Raw genomic sequence first — 17,724 nt, 5'->3', positions numbered from 1 at the left:
GTTTAAACATTTCAAAAGCCTTGTTGTTGACATTGTGAGTGTGAGATCTACACTCTCAGAGAAATGTATAAGTGTAGTAGCTGCTGAGAGGATCTGGGCGGGTATTTATTTATCTATCTTAATGCAGTGGCATAAAACGACTCTCAGTAAAATTGGAATAAACTGAAGAATGTGTTATAACTCAGGGATGGAAATAAGACTCCCATTGCATAGCACTTTGATCCATTCCTGGTTTCACTAGGAGTTTAATAAGACGCACCTGAGCTTGTTGCCTAGACACACTGGGGGCTGATCAAGCTGGTAGTAAAACCTGGAATGGGTGACACTGCTGTGCAATAGGAGTCTGATTCCCATCCCTTGTGTGGGAGGTACCATCTCTCAGTGCTTTAAAAGTCTGATTAAAAACACATGGTTATCATTTCGATGAAATGTAACTGCATTTTATTTTTTTTATTTATTTTTTTTAAAATCCCTTTAAGCAAACTACAATAAAGTCCACTTAAGCATATATATATATATATGTGTGTGTGTGTGTGTGTTAAATCTAGACTATCTGGCATCATTTGGAATTGAACTGCAAAGAAACGGTCTTATGCTATACCTGTGCATGATTTAGCTTTTACGAAACCGCGCTAACTCAACGCACAAAGCCGGCGTTTCTTGTAAATAGCAGTTGTGCATTCTTCCCCTTTAAGACGCAGCGCTCGCATTTTCAGTCGGCTCAGGCAAGGCGAGAGGGTGGGAGGGAAAGATTCATCCCCTTTAATACCGGGATTGAAAAAAAATGGAGTCGCTCTGAATTGTATATTATTTAGTAGAGAGAGTCTGCAAAAAGATATTAGAAATCCTCCGACTATTAATATCTCTGATTCCCGATATCGAATACAGTTATATACCATTTAAGCGGTGTAAAAGCGGGCTGGATTTAAACAAAAACGGCCGTGTATATTTATCATATTTTTAAATTGGGGTCGAAGGGGGTGAAAAGTTCGTTTTTTATAATAAATCGGTGCTAGTGCATTTAGTATTACCAATAATATATAAATATAACCCCAAACCGTCGTTATTTAACTTCGTATTCTGATTAATTGATTTGATTTGATTTTTTTAAAATGAAAGCGTGCTAAAAACATTAATAATCCATCGCTTGTATGCATACACAAATCCACAGTCAATAATACAGATCTATTTTATTTGCGTTTCAAACGGAGATCTGCAAGCACCGCTCGCTTCTCCTCTCGGGTTGAGATGAATTTATCTGTCTAAATCGGGGAGGGGGGGGGGCTGGGGTTCGACAAAGGGTCGAGAGGTCAAAATATCCAGCCGAGCGTTATACTGTAGCGATTTTATTATTATTATTATTATTATTATTATTATTATATAAAATAAATATACATATTTTGCATGCATCTGAATCCGAAACGCAGTCTAAACAGTTATTTTTTTTAGAACCCTCGCTAATCAAACTGTTTGCTTCATGCGTTTGTTAATGTGTATATATTAACGAGTCTATCTAAACATTCATATTAATAAGAATAATAATATATTATTAGGCTTACAGTGCTGTTTTTCTTCTATCATTACGTTTGTATTTTATTATTATTATTGATATTTGATTTATTAATTTGTTTCGTTCGGATAAAAACGTCAATTCCCACGCGCCTACAAAATGGATACGTCCTGGAGCAATTTCCTATTTCAGGTAAGGAGACGATACTCAATAGAAACAACATAACGAAAAGCAACGGCCTTCTATGTGTGTCTTTACATGCTATGTGCCGATGCAGTAGGCCCAAGGTGTGTAAGTGCATTAATATCACACGTCTCTATGCAATATCAAAACGTGTGCGCACAAATACTATTTGCAGAGTGTACAGTATATCTGTGTGTGCCACAGTGCTAACTATGCAATATTTTCTTCATATAGATTCTGTGCAATATACCTGCCTGCCTGCCTGTGTGTGTGTGTGTGTGTGTGTGTGTATATATATATATATATATATATATATATATATATATATATATATATATATATATGTATATGCTTTGTCTCAGTGTATGCTTCTCTATAGTATGGATTGGTGGTGTACTCTGTACTGATGAGTTCTGAGCTCTACAGTTTTGCGTCACCTGTTAGAATACACTAATTTTGCTTCATGAAGTCCAATGAAACCGGCAGATTACTGTTAAGTTAACATATTGCATTCCCCACCGGTTTGTATAGTTTTCCATCTGTGAAACAAAAAAAATGTGACATTTTGAAATCTCACTTGAAATACTACTGTGCTAATATTATGGCTTCCGGTAGACTTTGTTTTTTGCGACATCATTTTGTAGTTTCTTTTGTTGATTAGACAATGTTAAGTAAAAGATGTTCATGTAGTTTATTTGTATTTTGTCTCAGTCCTGCAATTCCAGGTGATGGAAAACTTTTGACCACAGCTGCAGGGTCGCCACCTGTCCCTGTTTGCCCTGCATCGTTCCAGTTTTGAGAAACTTGTCCCTGGGATTCAGTTTTGAATCTTTAGCCCCTTTCACACTGGCACTCCTACCCAGGTCCGGACCCGGGTTCTGGCTACCCGGGTTCCAATCCCACGTAGCGTCAAACCACGTACCTGGGTCTTAGTGACCCACCTCAGGATGTGGGCCAATGCACTTTGACCTAGGTTGAGCGAGACAAAATGCATGTCTGTCTGTCTGTCTGTCTGTCTGTCTGCAGCTTTAATGAAACTAAACTCTTTTCAGAATGTAGTAAACCAACACAGACACCACAAAGAAGAGATCATTTTGTAGTGTCAAACTGAACAGGATTGTGGGGCTCTCTTGTCTGTCTGTCTGTCTGCAGCTTTAATGAAACTAAACTCTTTTCAGAATGTAGTAAACTAACACAGACACCAAGAAGAAGGGATTGCATTACAGAAAGCACAATGGTTCTTTGATTGCAACAATACACAGTGTGTGATTAAAGAGATTTTGTCTGTTTGTGACTTTGACTTTATCTCTCTCTAGACTCAGCCAACCCAGAGCCAAGGGGTGGAGCCTCTGCAAGTGGAGCTCCTCCCAGTGCTGGAAAGCCCCAACCAGGCTCCTCCCCCTGTGCAGATAGCCCCTCCCCCTTCCACAGTCGACACGGCAGCTCTGAGCCAGGAGACTGACAGCGGTGAGTCTCTGCAGCGCCGCCCTGTGAATGAGCCGGTTAGAAAACTGCCTCCACTGCGCCTCCAGCACGGAGCCCACCCTCTGTGTAAACTATAGGACAGCCAGAGCCAAGACGGCAGACTGCCGGGGGCAGTTTCCTAGCCTGGTTTTGCATTCACGTAAATCTACTCTGTGCTCATTCTGCTACTTATGTTCACTCTTCAGAGGAGGAGAAAAAACGTGAGCTGTCTGTCCCGGCATTTTCACTCGGCAGAAAAGTAACACGCTGGATTGAATATTCCTAACTCGGATGGAATGACTAAAAAAATAAAAATAAATAAAAAACCCACTAAAATCACAGTTTTAGTGCTTTTCATTTTCAACAGTACAAGTAGGGCTTCTGATTTTCAGTTTTAACTGATAAAACCCGATAAAACACCCCCAATACAAAATTAATGAAATTGGTGGATAGCCAATAAACACCAGAAAACACCTGAAAAAACTGTGGAAATGGTTAATCAATTCACGTTGACTTTACCCTTTTTCTATTAAAAACTAAAACCTACTACAATAATAATAATACATACATACATACATTTCCCAGCGCTGCTGGGCAGTGTCCCGCCTTCCTGACTTGTATCTATCATTGATTCGTTCTGAATACATAGGGAAGCAGTGTGGAGTAGTGGTCAGGGCTCCGGACTCTTGACAGGAGGGTCGTGGGTTCAATCCCAGGTGGGGGACACTGCTGCTGTACCCTTGAGCAAGGTACTTTACCTAGATTGCTCCAGTAAAAACCCAACTGTATAAATGGGTAATTGTATGTAAAAAATAATGTGATATCTTGTAACAATTGTAAGAAGCCTACCTTCTTGTAAGAAGAAACCTAAGAAGGTACAACTTAAGTGTGCAAGTATGGTTGAGTTACTACTCCCCATATTTTGACACAAAAAAAACACTCAAGCATTTTGGAAAGTAACAGAAAATACTAATTTCATACAGTATATCAAAAACGAAAGCCCTGAAAAAAAACGATTTACATAGGAGGCTGTGTGGTCCAGTGGTTAAAGAAAAGGGCTTGTAACCTGGAGGTCCCCGGTTCAAATCCCACCTCAGCCACTGACTCATTGTGTGACCCTGAGCAAGTCACTCAACCTCCTTGTGCTCCGTCTTTCGGGTGAGACGTAATTGTAAGTGACTCTGCAGCTGATGCATAGTTCACACACCCTAGTCTCTGTAAGTCGCCTTGGATAAAGGCGTCTGCTAAATAAACAAATAATAATAATAAAACTCGAAAATAGCTAAAAATAAGCACCGAAAAACAGAAGCCCTAAATATACAGTTCAGTGAAAAAGTGTTTGCCCCCTGTCTGATTTTCTGCATTTTTGCATATTTGACACTGAATGTTACCAGATCTTCAACCAAAATCTAATATTAGATAAAAGGGACCCTGAGTGAACAAATAACACAAAAATTTGATACATATTTCATTTATTTATTAAAGAAAGTTATGCAACACCCAATGCCCGTGTGAAAAAGTAATCGCCCCCTTAGACTCAATAACTGGTTACGCCACCTTTAGCAGCAATAACTGCAACCAAACGCTTCCTGTAGTTATTGATTAGTCTCTCACAGCGCCGTGGAGGAATTTTGGCCCACTCCTCCATGCAGAACTGCTTCAACTCAGTGACATTTGTGGGTTTTCAAGCATGAACTGCTCGTTTTAGGTCCTGCCACAACATCTCAATGGGGTTTAGGTCTGGACTTTGTCTAGGCCATTCCAAAACATTCAATTTCTTGTTCTTCAACCATTCTGATATAGACTTGCTTGTGTGTTTCGGATCATTGTCTTGCTGCATGACCGAGCTGCGCTTCAGCTTCAGCTCACGGACGGATGGCCTGACATTCTCCTGTAGAATTCTGATACAGAGCAGAATTCATGGTTCCTTCAATTATTTTTTTATTTTTTTTATTTAATTAGTTCTTAGCAGACGCCCTTATCCAGGGCGACTTACAATTGTTACAAGATATCACATTATTTTTTACATACAATTACCCATTTATACAGTTGGGTTTTTACTGGAGCAATCTAGGTAAAGTACCTTGCTCAAGGGTACAGCAGCAGTGTCCCCCACCTGGGATTGAACCCACGACCCTCCGGTCAAGAGTACAGAGCCCTAACCACTACTCCACACTGCTGCCCCAATGATGGCAAGGCGTCCAGGTCCTGATGCAGTAAAGCATCCCCAAACCATGACACTACCACCACCATGCTTGACCGTTGGTATGAGGTTCTTACTGTGGAATGCAGTGTTTGGTTTTCGCCAGACATAACGGGGCCCATGTCGGCCAAAAAGTTCCACTTTTGACTCATTTGTCCATAGAACATTGTTCCAGAACTCTTGAGGAACATCCAGATGCTTTTTGGCAAACTTGAGACAAGCATTCATGTTCTTCCTAGTGAGCAATGGTTTCCGCCTTGCTGCTCTGCCATGAATCCCATTTTTGCCCAGTGTCTTTCTGATGGTGGAGTCATGAACACTGCTTAGCCAAGGCAAGAGAGGCCTGCAGATCCCTGGATGTTGTTCTAGGGTTCTTTGTGACTTCCTGGATGATTTTACGCCTTGCTCTTGGGGAGATTTTAGCAGGACGGCCACTCCTGGGAAGATTCACTACTGTCCCAAACTTTCTCCATTTGGACAATATGGCTCTGACTGTGGTTCAGTGGAGCCCCAGAGCCTTAGAAATGGCTTTGTAACCCTTTCCAGACTGATAGGCATCAACAACTTTTTTCCGGAGGTCTTCAGGAATTACTTTTGTTCGTTGCATGATGTGCCTCTAGAACCTGTGTGCTGACAACTTCACTCTGATGGTAAGGGCCAAAACCAGTCAGATTTATATTGGGCAGGGCTGGCCCAAATCAGGCCTGGTTGTTAACCAAAGTAATGAAACAGCTGACCCTAATTATCCCTTTAATTGGGTTGAGTTAACTAGGGGGGGCAATAACTTTTTCACACCTGAAGATTGCATGTTTGATTACCTTGCACACCAAACAAATGAAAGAAGCACTAAACTTTGGTGTCATTTTTTCTCTCAGACTCTCTCTATATACTACTACAATCCACAAAAAAATCTGACCAAATACAGTGTGAAAAATGCAGAAAATCAGACAGGGGGCAAATACTTTTTCTCGGCACTGTATGTGCTACAGTGTTGTCAGGGTATAGGAATATAACATTATTTCCTTATGCTTTTGGAGAGTTTAGCTGCATATACTAACATAAGTTAATGTGAACCAAAAAGAGGCATATTTGTAACTTTAGTTGTGAACTGTACTGTAGTGTGAAGATCGATTTCAGCTCCATGTTATTATTTATTTATTTTTTTTTTAATTTGGTAGTCGCCAATTAGTTTTTTTGTTATTTTCTCCCCAAATTTAGTAGTGTCCAGTTATTTTGTTTAGCTCAGCTCACCGCTACCACCCCTGCGCTGACTCGGGAGCAGCGAAGATAAGAACATAAGAACATAAGAAAGTTTACAAACGAGAGGAGGCCATTCGGCCCATCTTGCTTGTTTGGTTGTTAGTAGCTTATTGATCCAGAATCTCATCAAGCAGCTTCTTGAAGGATCCCAGGGTGTCAGCTTCAACAACATTACTGGGGAGTTGGTTCCAGACCCTCACAATTCTCTGTGTAAAAAAGTGCCTCCTATTTTCTGTTCTGAATGCCCCTTTATCTAATCTCCATTTGTGACCCCTGGTCCTTGTTTCTGTTTTCAGCTCAAAAAAGTCCCCTGGGTCGACATTGTCAATACCTTTTAGGATTTTGAATGTTTGAATCAGATCGCCGCGTAGTCTTCTTTGTTCAAGACTGAATAGATTCAATTCTTTTAGCCTGTCTGCATACGACATGCCTTTTAAACCCGGGATAATTCTGGTTGCTCTTCTTTGCACTCTTTCTAGAGCAGCAATATCCTTTTTGTAGCGAGGTGACCAGAACTGAACACAATATTCTAGGTGAGGTCTTACTAATGCATTGTAGAGTTTTAACATTGCTTCCCTTGATTTAAATTCAACACTTCTCACAATATATCTGAGCATCTTGTTGGCCTTTTTTATAGCTTCCCCACATTGTCTAGATGAAGACATTTCTGAGTCAACATAAACTCCTAGTTCTTTTTCATAAATTCCTTCTTCAATTTCAGTATCTCCCATATGAGACGAACACAAGCTGTCCTCCGAGGCGTGTGCCGTCAGCCGACCGCTTCTTTTCACTCTGCAGGCCCTTCATGCAGCCAACCCAGAGCTACAGCGTCGGAGGACAACGCAGCTCTGGGCAGCTTACAGGCAAGCCTGCAGGCGTCCGGCCAGACCACAGGGGTCATTGGTGCGCGGTGAGCCGAGGACACCCTGGCTGACCTAACCCTCCCTCCCCCCGGGCGACGCTCGGCCAATTGAGCGCCGCCCCCTGGAAGCTCCTGTCCTCGGTCGGCAAAGGAATAGCCTGGACTCGAACCGGCGACGTCCAGACTATAGGGGGCATCCTGCACTCCACGCTAGTGCTTAGCTCATGTTATTATATGGCTTTATTCAGCCAGATTTAATATCTCACAAGACCAAAAGGAAATTCTCTTAACACTACTTCTGGAAATAATGTATAACAGTCTCTTCTGAGGCCATCATGTTTAACCAAAATGCTATAAATCCTATCGACAGTGCGCCACCAATCCCAGTTAATTTACACGTCACAACAATTGTTTTATTATTTTTCAAATTGCTTCCCGTCCACCTCGTCTTCGTATATCCAGTGTTGTTTATATGTTGTAATAAGTTGCGTTAGAAATGGCTAGATTAATTTGCTACACGGGGTAACGGTTTCGGGGACTGGCATTTACAGTTACTGGGTCTGAGGACGACCCTCTTAAACCTTCCAAACTGTGACGCCATTTATTATTTATTATTATTATTATTATTTATTTTTTATTAGACGCCCTTTTCCAGGGTGACTTACAATTGTTACAAGATATCACATTATACAGATATCACATTATTTTTTACATACAGTTACATACGGTTTTTACTGGAGCAATCTAGGTAAAGTACCTTGCTCAAGGGTACAGCAGCAGTGTCCCCCCCCACCTGGGATTGAACCCATGACCCTCCAGTCAAGAGTCCAGAGCCCTAACCGCTACTCCACACTGCTGCCCCATTTATCTACAAAGCAACTTTCCATGCACAAAATGACAACGTTCCTTGCTAACCAGCTAGCGAAGATTCAAGCCCCAGGAATGTCATAAAGTTAAGTACGTTCTAGAAATACTATGTGGGCTTACACATATACACATACAAATGAGTTTCAAAATGCTGTTGTGAAGAAAACGCGTGGCCTCAAACACCTCATGTTAAACATCTCCCTTTGCTTTTAACCCCTTACACTCTTCCTTGAGTTTACAGCTCAACACATGTAAGAGTCAACACCTTCTGAGCAGGGGTTCATTCGGATCCCAGATCCCAAACCCTTCTCTCCGACAGACGAGAACAGTTTGCAAAAGAAGAACTCTTTAAGGGCAGTATTATTATTTGTTTATTTAGCAGACGCCTTTATCCAAGGCGACTTACAGAGACTAGGGTGTGTGAACTATGCATCATCTGCAGAGTCACTTACAACTACGTCTAACCCGAAAGACGGAGCACAAGGAGGTGAAGTGACTTGCTCAGGGTCACACACAGTGAGTCAGCGAGTGAGTCGGGATTTGAACCCGGGACCTCCTGGTTACAAGCCCTTTTCTTTAACGACCAGACCACACAGCCTCCTAAATATGTAACTAATGTTACTATAGTTGCAACCTGGGCATACATGTTTACAAAATAGGTGTTTATGAACTGCACAAGTCTTAGAGGAGGTCAGGGGCAGTGATAACTCTGTAAAAACGTCCCTTATTGACTTCTAAAGCATGTAACAAACCACATACACATGGGGCTGATGTGTGGTAAAAGAACAGTAGCTTGACACGAGGTCTCGAAACAAAAATGTATCCTTATGCGACAAACTCAGATCTTAAGAGGTTTTCCTTTCCCTTTAAGGGGTGGGGCCTGTCGCCGGGGGGCGGGTCCAGAAGCGCCCCAGGGGCGGAGTCAGCCACATCTGCCCCACCTGCTCCAAACAGTTCAAGAACGGCTACAATCTGAGGCGACACCAGGCCGTGCACACCGGGGTGAGGAGAGAGGGGCGGGACGGCGGGGCCAGGGTGCCTGTCAGCCTCCTACAGCTGCCAGGAAGTGAGGTCACCGCCCCCGCCCCCCCGCAGCCCGACAGTGGCGTCACCGCGGCAACGGCGAGCCTCGGTGTCAACATGGGCATGAATGTGAACCTGGGTGCCAGTAATCAGGCTGGCGGCGGAGTGGGAAACACAATACAGGTACTGGGCAATACAGGGGCTGGGCAATACAAGGACTGGGCAATACAGGCAGTGTGTAATATATACCTTCTCTTTCCTCTCTCCTGCACCCCCCCAGCCCCTGGACGCGTCTCTCTCTCTCTCTGCTCCGGTGTCAGTCCCTGTCTCTGTGTGTGCGAGGCGTGTGCGTAAGGACCACGCCTGTGACGCGTGTGGCAAGGCGTTCCGAGACGTGTACCATCTGAACCGGCACAAGCTGTCCCACTCCGACGAGAAGCCTTTTGAGTGCCCGGTGTGCCAGCAGAGGTTCAAGAGGAAGGACCGCATGAGCTACCATGTGAGATCACACCAGGGAGGGGTGGAGAAACCGTACGTTTGCCCGCACTGCAGCAAGGGGTTCTCCAGGTGAGAGGGGAGAGGAGACTGTGTGTTTGTGTGTGTGAGAGAGAGAGGGGAGGGGGTGAGGCTCTCTGTGTCTGATCTGCTGTCTGTGTGTCTGATCTGCTGTGTGTCTGTCTGTGTCTGATCTGCTGTCTGTCTGTCTGTGTCTGATCTTGTGTGTGTCTGATCTGTGTGTGTGTCTGATCTGCTGTCTGTCTGTGTCTGATCTGCTCTTTGTCTGTATTTCTGTGTGTCTGATTTGCTGTTTGTCTGATCTTCTGTGTGTGTGTGTCTGTGTCTGATCTGCTGTGTGTGTGTCTGATCTGCTGTCTGTCTGTGTCTGATCTGCTGTGTGTGTGTCTGTGTCTGATCTGCTGTGTGTCTGATCTGTGTGTGTGTCTGTGTCTGATCTGCTGTCTGTCTGTGTCTGATCTGCTGTGTTTCTGATCTGCTGTGTGTGTGTCTGTGTCTGATCTGCAGAGTTTCTAATTGAGTGCTTTGAAGTTCTGGATGAACTACCTATCATATCACAAGATCCACTCAACACACAAACAGGAGAAGAAACAGATACTACCAACATCTCTCACACAGACACACACACATAAACACTACACTGATGAAGGCACTAGAGCCCAAACGCTGGTCTGCTTGACTCTGTCTGTGTCTGATCTGCTCTTTGTCTGTATTTCTGTGTGTCTGATTTGCTGTTTGTCTGATCTTCTGTGTGTGTGTGTCTGTGTCTGATCTGCTGTGTGTGTGTCTGATCTGCTGTTTGTCTGTGTCTGATCTGCTGTGTGTGTGTCTGTGTCTGATCTGCTGTGTGTCTGATCTGTGTGTGTGTCTGTGTCTGATCTGCTGTCTGTCTGTGTCTGATCTGCTGTGTTTCTGATCTGCTGTGTGTGTGTCTGTGTCTGATCTGCTGTGTGTCTGTGTCTGATCTGTGTGTCTGATCTGCTGTGTGTCTGTGTCTGATCTGCTCTCTGTCTGTATTTCTGTGAGTCTGATCTGCTGTCTGTCTGTGTGTCTGTCTGATCTGCTGTCTGTGTGTCTGATCTGCTGTCTGTCTGTGTGACTGTCAGTGTGTGTCTGTCTGTCTGATCTGCTGTCTCTGTGTTTCAGGCCGGATCATCTCAACAGTCATGTCAGACAAGTGCACTCCACTGAGAGACCCTTCAAATGCCAGGTACCCTCCTTCCTCTCTTCATCTCTCCCTCCTCTTCCTCCATCTCTCCATCTCTTTCTCCCTCCTCTCTCTCTCTCCCCATCTCCTAATCCCTCTTTCCCTCCTCTCTCTCTTTCCATCTCCTCTTTCTCCCTCCTCTCTCTCCCCATCTCTCCTAATCCCTCTTTCCCTCCTCTCTCTCCCCATCTCTCCTAATCCCTCTTTCCCTCCTCTCTCTCCTCTCTCCCTCTCCCCATCTCTCCTAATCCCTCTTTCCCTTCTCTCTCTCTCTCCATCTCCTCTTTCTCCCTCCTCTCTCTCCCCATCTCTCCTAATCCCTCTTTCCCTCCTCTCTCTCTCCTCTCTCTCTCTCTCCCCATCTCTCGTAATCCCTCTTTCCCTCCTCTCTCTCTCTCACTGTAATGTGATGTACTGCAATGCAATGCTGGTTTATATTCACCCCCTCTCTCCCCAGACGTGTGAGTCTGCCTTTGCCACGAAGGACCGTCTCCGGGCTCACATGATCCGCCACGAGGAGAAGGTTCCGTGCCACGTGTGCGGCAAGCTGCTGTCCGCCGCTTACATCACCGATCACATGAGGGTGCACAGCCAATCACAGAACCACGTGTGTGAGACCTGCAACCGAGGTGAGGGGGGGTCTGCACTGACATCAGTAATATAGATCAACTCATACAACTGTGTGTGTGTGTGTGTGTGTCTGTCTGTGTGTGTGTCTCTGTCTGTGTGTGTGTCTGTCTGTGTGTGTGTGTGTGTGTGTGTGTGTCTGTCTGTGTGTGTGTGTGTGTGTGTGTGTCTGTCTGTGTGTGTGTGTGTGTGTGTGTGTCAATCCTTCTGAGACCTTCAAACAACAGTCAATCTTAAAATGAAAGGCAAAAAATGAAGCAGACAGACGTTTCAACACAGACACTGAGACACACGCAGACACTGACACAGACGCACACAGACACTGACACACACTGACACAGACGCACGCACACACTGACACAGACGCGCACACACACACACTGACACAGACACACGCACTGTCACAGACGCACACACACACAGACGCACACACACAGACACGCACACACACACACACTGAGACACTGACACGCACACTGAGACACACACACACAGACGCGCACACAGATAGCAAGGCAGACAGACGGAAACACACACACACACACAGACAGACAGAGAGACAGACAGAGAGAGATACATATGTCTGGTTCTAACCTCGTCTATCTTTGTCTCCCTGCCTCTCTCTCTGTCTGTCTGTCTGTCTGCGTGTCTGTCTGCAGGCTTCACTACACTGGCCTATCTCCGAGTCCATGCCCTGAAGCACCACGGGCTGGCGTGGCGCTCCCCGGGGAGTGGGGGCAGCCCCCACGTGTGCCAGCTGTGCGGCGTGATCTGCAAGACCCCCACGCAGCTCCGTGGACACATGGGCACCCACGGGGCCACGGGACAGGGCAGTGGGGGCCCAATCGCCATGGAGACACACGCCAACAATAACAATAACAACAGCAACACAGCCCCACGCTAGAGAGAGAGAGGAGAGCGTGACACACAGGCAAGGGCTGCTGGGGTATAGCGAGAGAGACAGACAGAAAGAAAGACACATAAACACAGAAAGAGAGAGAGACAAAGAGAGACACATAGACAGAGAGAGACACAGACAAAGAGAGATACAGAGAGAGAGAGACACAAACAGAGAAAGACAGAGAGACAGACACAGATAGAGAGAGAGGGAGGGAGAAACAAATACACAGATAGAGAGAGACAGACGCACAGCATTCAAGCTGAAATCCTGTGCAGAGTTTCTAATTGAGTGCTTTGAAGTTCTGGATGAACTACCTATCATATCACAAGATCCACTCAACACACAAACAGGAGAAGAAACAGATACTACCAACATCTCTCACACAGACACACACACATAAACACTACACTGATGAAGGCACTAGAGCCCAAACGCTGGTCTGCTTGACTCAGTTTAGTTTCAGTAACGCTGATGAAGGCACTAGAGCCCAAACGCTGGTCTGCTTGACTCAGTTTGGTGTCAGTAACACTGATGAAGGCACTAGAGCCCAAATGCTGGTCTGCTTGACTCAGTTTAGTTTCAGTAACGCTGATGAAGGCACTAGAGCCTAAACGCTGGTCTGCTTGACTCAGTTTAGTTTCAGTAACGCTGATGAAGGCACTAGAGCCCAAACGCTGGTCTGCTTGACTCAGTTTAGTTTCAATAACACTGATGAAGGTACTAGAGCCCAAACGCTGGTCTGCTTGACTCAGTTTAGTTTCAATAACACTGATGAAGGTACTAGAGCCCAAACGCTGGTCTGCTTGACTCAGTTTATTATTATTATTTATTTATTTTTCACCTGTGCAGAGTTTCTGATTGAAATCATGACTAATCTATTTATATAGTACCGATATGTTTTAGTTTCTAATAATTCATTTTTTCTTTTTATTGTTTTAAAGGTCCAGGCGGCTCCTGCCCTCACTCAGCCAATCAGAGCTCAGTGGGCGGGGCCCAAAGCACAGCGGTACCCATGGGAACACAGCAGGCCCCTCCCCCTGCCACAACTTCCTCCTTTGCACAAGCCTGGTGAAATCACTGTGCCAATCCGGCATGCGCCGGGAATATAAAACATTTAGAAACACTAAAAGAAACGTCATGAATTCAACGACAAACGTTTCATTTGAACACACGGAGAGAGACTTCTAGTGGAAACGTTTGCCATTGAATTCACAGTGAAGACACTGAGAAAGACTTCTAGTGGAAACGTTTGCCATTGAATTCACAGTGAAGACACTGAGAAAGACTTCTAGTGGAAACGTTTGCCATTGAATTTACACTGAAGACGCTGAGAAAGACTTCTAGTGGAAACGTTTGCCATTGAATTCACAGTGAAGACGCTGAGAAAGACTTCTAGTGGAAACGTTTGCCATTGAATTCACAGTGAAGACGCTGAGAAAGACTTCTAGTGGAAACGTTTGCCATTGAATTTACACTGAAGACGCTGAGAAAGACTTCTAGTGGAAACGTTTGCCATTGAATTCACAGTGAAGATGCTGAGAGAGACTTCTAGTGGAAACGTTTGCCATTGAATTCACACTGAAGACGCTGAGAAAGACTTCTAGTGGAAACGTTTGCCATTGAATTTACACTGAAGACGCTGAGAAAGACTTCTAGTGGAAACGTTTGCCATTGAATTCACACTGAAGATGCTGAGAGAGACTTCTAGTGGAAACGTTTGCCATCGAATTCACAGTGAAGATGCTGAGAAAGACTTCTAGTGGAAACGTTTGCCATTGAATTCACAGTGAAGATGCTGAGAAAGACTTCTAGTGGAAACGTTTGCCATCGAATTCACAGTGAAGATGCTGAGAAAGACTTCTAGTGGAAACGTTTGCCATCGAATTCACACTGAAGATGCTGAGAGAGACTTCATTGAACTTATTAAGTTTATTTTAGTATTTCTAAATTCAGCTCTACTGAGTGTTCAATAGTCCTGGATGAATCTAAAAACAACAAAAATCACGTTTTTATTTGTGTCTCCATAACGTTTAATGCTGTAAGCAATCATTCATTTTACTTCGTTCTTCCATAGCCCGGGCAGAAACATCGCAGGCTTGACTGACACTCCAGTTTCTTTACATTCCCTTAGAGGCATTCTTTGTTTTTCTTTGGCTGCAGATGAGTTATTATTATTGCAATTACTCAAAGATGGTTCATTATTGTATTACATGTTTTAATAGTCTGTGTTTCACATTTATCTATGGCAAGCAACTACAGCTCTGGCCAAGAGTTTTGCATCACCCTGCAGCATGAACTAATTGTGCTTCATAAAGGTCGAATGAAACCTGCTGAATAATGTTACGTTAACATATTGAATTACACGCCGCTTTGGAGTTTTCCCAGATACTGAAAAACTGACAAAAAAATGATTTCAAAATCCCACACGAAATACTACTGTCATGGCTTCCGGTAGACTTTTTGCGATATCATTTTGTAGTTTCTTTGACATGATGTTAAATAAAAGATCTCAGTTATGTTAATATTTGTCTAAAATCCAAGGTGATGCAAAACTTAGCCAGAGCTGTAGAAATGAAATCACAGTCAAAGCAACACGGACTGAGCAAAAGAAATTGTAATACAGCACATTGCAGTTAAAGAATTACAGCTCCCAGCATCCCTCACCATTGCCGCGGTTGCAGAGGCATGCTGGGAGCTGTAGTCCTAGCCAGGGCTGTACCGATTCACAATACAATAACTATTGGCAGCGCAGCTAGAACTGAAGAGCAGCTCCTCAACTCGCAGTCAAAGCAGCACAGACTGAGCCAAAAAAAAAACAGTATTTGAATCATTGCGTTGTTCATAAGTCTGAAATGTCTCTAACTCTGAAAATGAGTTTCCAGTGGTGTTAAGGGATGCGTGCACCTGCTACCTACAGCCTCAATCTGGAGACTAACACAAGGACACAAGCAATGCAATACTCGAATTGGATGGGTTCTATAGTTTTTAAAAACGGTGCTATAAAATGGGAAAATGGGAAAATTAAAAATCTACCATTTTAGTTGGAACTGTAGCAAAACACACAGATTTTAAACATCAAGGAAAACCTGGGTTAACTTAGTGCGTGTTCTTAAACAAAGGCAGTCATTAGCTTGCTCAGTCATTCAGCCACCTTTTAGCTTGGAGGGGAAAACCTGTGCTTTGTTTAAAACTAAACTATTTCCTAGTAAATTATTCCTAGTACAATTGCCCGTACTTTGATATCTCTCTGCCTTCTCTTTGTTGGTGCTGTAATTTCGTCTCCTTCATAATTTTTACAGAATAATAATTAAGAGACAATGAAATGCATTAGTTTTATTGCGATGTTGCTTTTGGCATAAATCTAAAAAATAAATAAAAATAAACTCAGACAGCCAACTTGAAACCACACCCCAATTTCAGATGGATTTTCATTGGTCCAAATTGACTAAAAGGGGGGGGGTGGAAACCAAAACGATTGGCTGTTAGCATGCCTGTATTATAGATACACTATACAGTATATATTCTATTATATCATGTTTGTTATTATCTTTTTTTTTTTTTTTTTTTAACAAAAGTCTGTTTAATTTTAATTCTGTTTCTATGAATTCTGAACAGATTCAAAGGGGTTCGAACCGAAGCATCAAAACGTGATATAGCGACGTTTTTTGTAGCTATATCTTGAGAAGTACTCTTCTAATTATGATGTAACTTGGTACGGACATTCCTTACCACAATTTATTGAATTTTATTTTTATTTTATTATAATATCAGCTAAACTACACTTCAGCCAAAAAAAAAAAGTCGATTTTATTTTAATTTAGTTTTAGAAAATTTAAAAAATGGACCGTTTGGAATTTATACATTCCTGTAAAATTATTATTATTATTATTATTATTATTATTATTATTATTATTATTATTATTATTTCATTTTTCTGTTTGAAGTCATTTAAGTTCTCTTATAATGTGTGTGTGTGTGTGTGTGTATATATATATATATATATATATATATATATATATATAATACTGTTAGTTCTGTTTTGATTGTGTATTTTAATTGTGAAAATTAATAACACGTAAATATAAACTTAATTTTTTTCTGTTTTAAAACAAAGTATACTAAAAATGTTTAATTTTATCAATGAGTATGAGTGTTTATTTAAGAGACGGGGAAAGGGTCGACTGGACAGATTCACCTCTTAGTTTAAATTCGTGAGGACACAGACGGTTTATTTACAAAAACACATGCAATTCGGAACTGGTTAATATTGCTGCAGTACCATTTGTTCTCCACAAGAGGGTGCCAAAAACTCAATAACATTTAACTAAAAGCGTTTAAAAAATCTTTAAATAGATTTTAAATTTAAAACAAATTAAAAATAACATAAGAGGATTCCAGAACGAGAGGATGCGGTTCAGCGCTCTTCCGGTTCCGAGCAGCCGGTCTTAAAGGAGCCCAGTGATTCAGCACAGACCGCTGAATTATATTATTATAATGTTATTATCATCATCATCATCATCAGAGGCTGTTCAGAAACATCTCGATGTGGTGATAATAAGCGGAGGCAGAGTAGCTGGTGATATGAAGTGGGTTTTCCTGTGATAACGCAATTTTGCAAAACAAAATATCGATTCTGACAGTACATAAGCGAACACCCGTGTGTATTGGATGTGACTGGCTTGCGAACGCTTTCTTTTAAGATTTGGATTGGATTCATTATTATCCGAATGAGAGAAGCGATATTTGGGCAGAAGAGAGAAATCTCCCGTGATCGCACCGCAGAGTGAGGGAGGGGGAGATGGGGAAGGGAGATGGAGAGTGGGAGGGACGGACGGACGGAGTGAGGGGGGAAGGGAGAGAAAGAGGTACGGACGGAGGAGGGGAGAGAGAGAGGCTGGCGAGCGGTGCTGATGTTGCGTTCAAATCGCGGCAGGATCTGTTGCTATGACGACACGACTGGCGAAGGGATTTTTTTACAGCTCGCTGGAGAATAATGTTGAAATGGGAGAGAGGGATGCAGAGAGAGGGGTTAGAGTAAGAGGAGAGGGAGAGAAAAGAGACACACATTAAAACACACACACACACACATATATATATATAG

At 43.0% G+C, this 17,724-nt stretch overlaps 1 protein-coding gene across 2 annotated transcripts; it reads left to right on the top strand.

Annotated features, from left to right (window-relative positions):
* Nucleotides 1-719: 719 nt before the first annotated feature.
* mazb (MYC-associated zinc finger protein b (purine-binding transcription factor)) lies at nucleotides 720-16,187 on the top strand. Of its 2 annotated transcripts, XM_033998113.3 has the most exons (8): nucleotides 720-1,702; nucleotides 3,010-3,160; nucleotides 9,221-9,555; nucleotides 9,653-9,939; nucleotides 11,035-11,098; nucleotides 11,553-11,724; nucleotides 12,382-12,653; nucleotides 13,565-13,701. In XM_033998113.3, the coding sequence occupies exons 1-7, from the start codon at nucleotides 1,670-1,672 to the stop codon at nucleotides 12,624-12,626; spliced, it is 1,287 nt and encodes a 428-aa protein (XP_033854004.3). In that variant the 5' UTR covers nucleotides 720-1,669; the 3' UTR covers nucleotides 12,627-12,653; nucleotides 13,565-13,701. The 2 variants fall into 2 exon arrangements, with proteins under 2 accessions (XP_033854004.3, XP_058868431.1); XM_059012448.1 differs by lacking the exon at nucleotides 12,382-12,653 and having other exon boundaries at nucleotides 13,565-16,187.
* The last annotated feature ends 1,537 nt before the right edge of the window (nucleotides 16,188-17,724 follow it).

This window comes from Acipenser ruthenus, chromosome 44 (assembly GCF_902713425.1).
Source record: "Acipenser ruthenus chromosome 44, fAciRut3.2 maternal haplotype, whole genome shotgun sequence".
Lineage (NCBI taxonomy): Eukaryota > Metazoa > Chordata > Actinopteri > Acipenseriformes > Acipenseridae > Acipenser > Acipenser ruthenus.
Note: the sequence above shows the minus strand (reverse complement) of the source record. Positions and strands in the feature narration are given on the sequence as shown.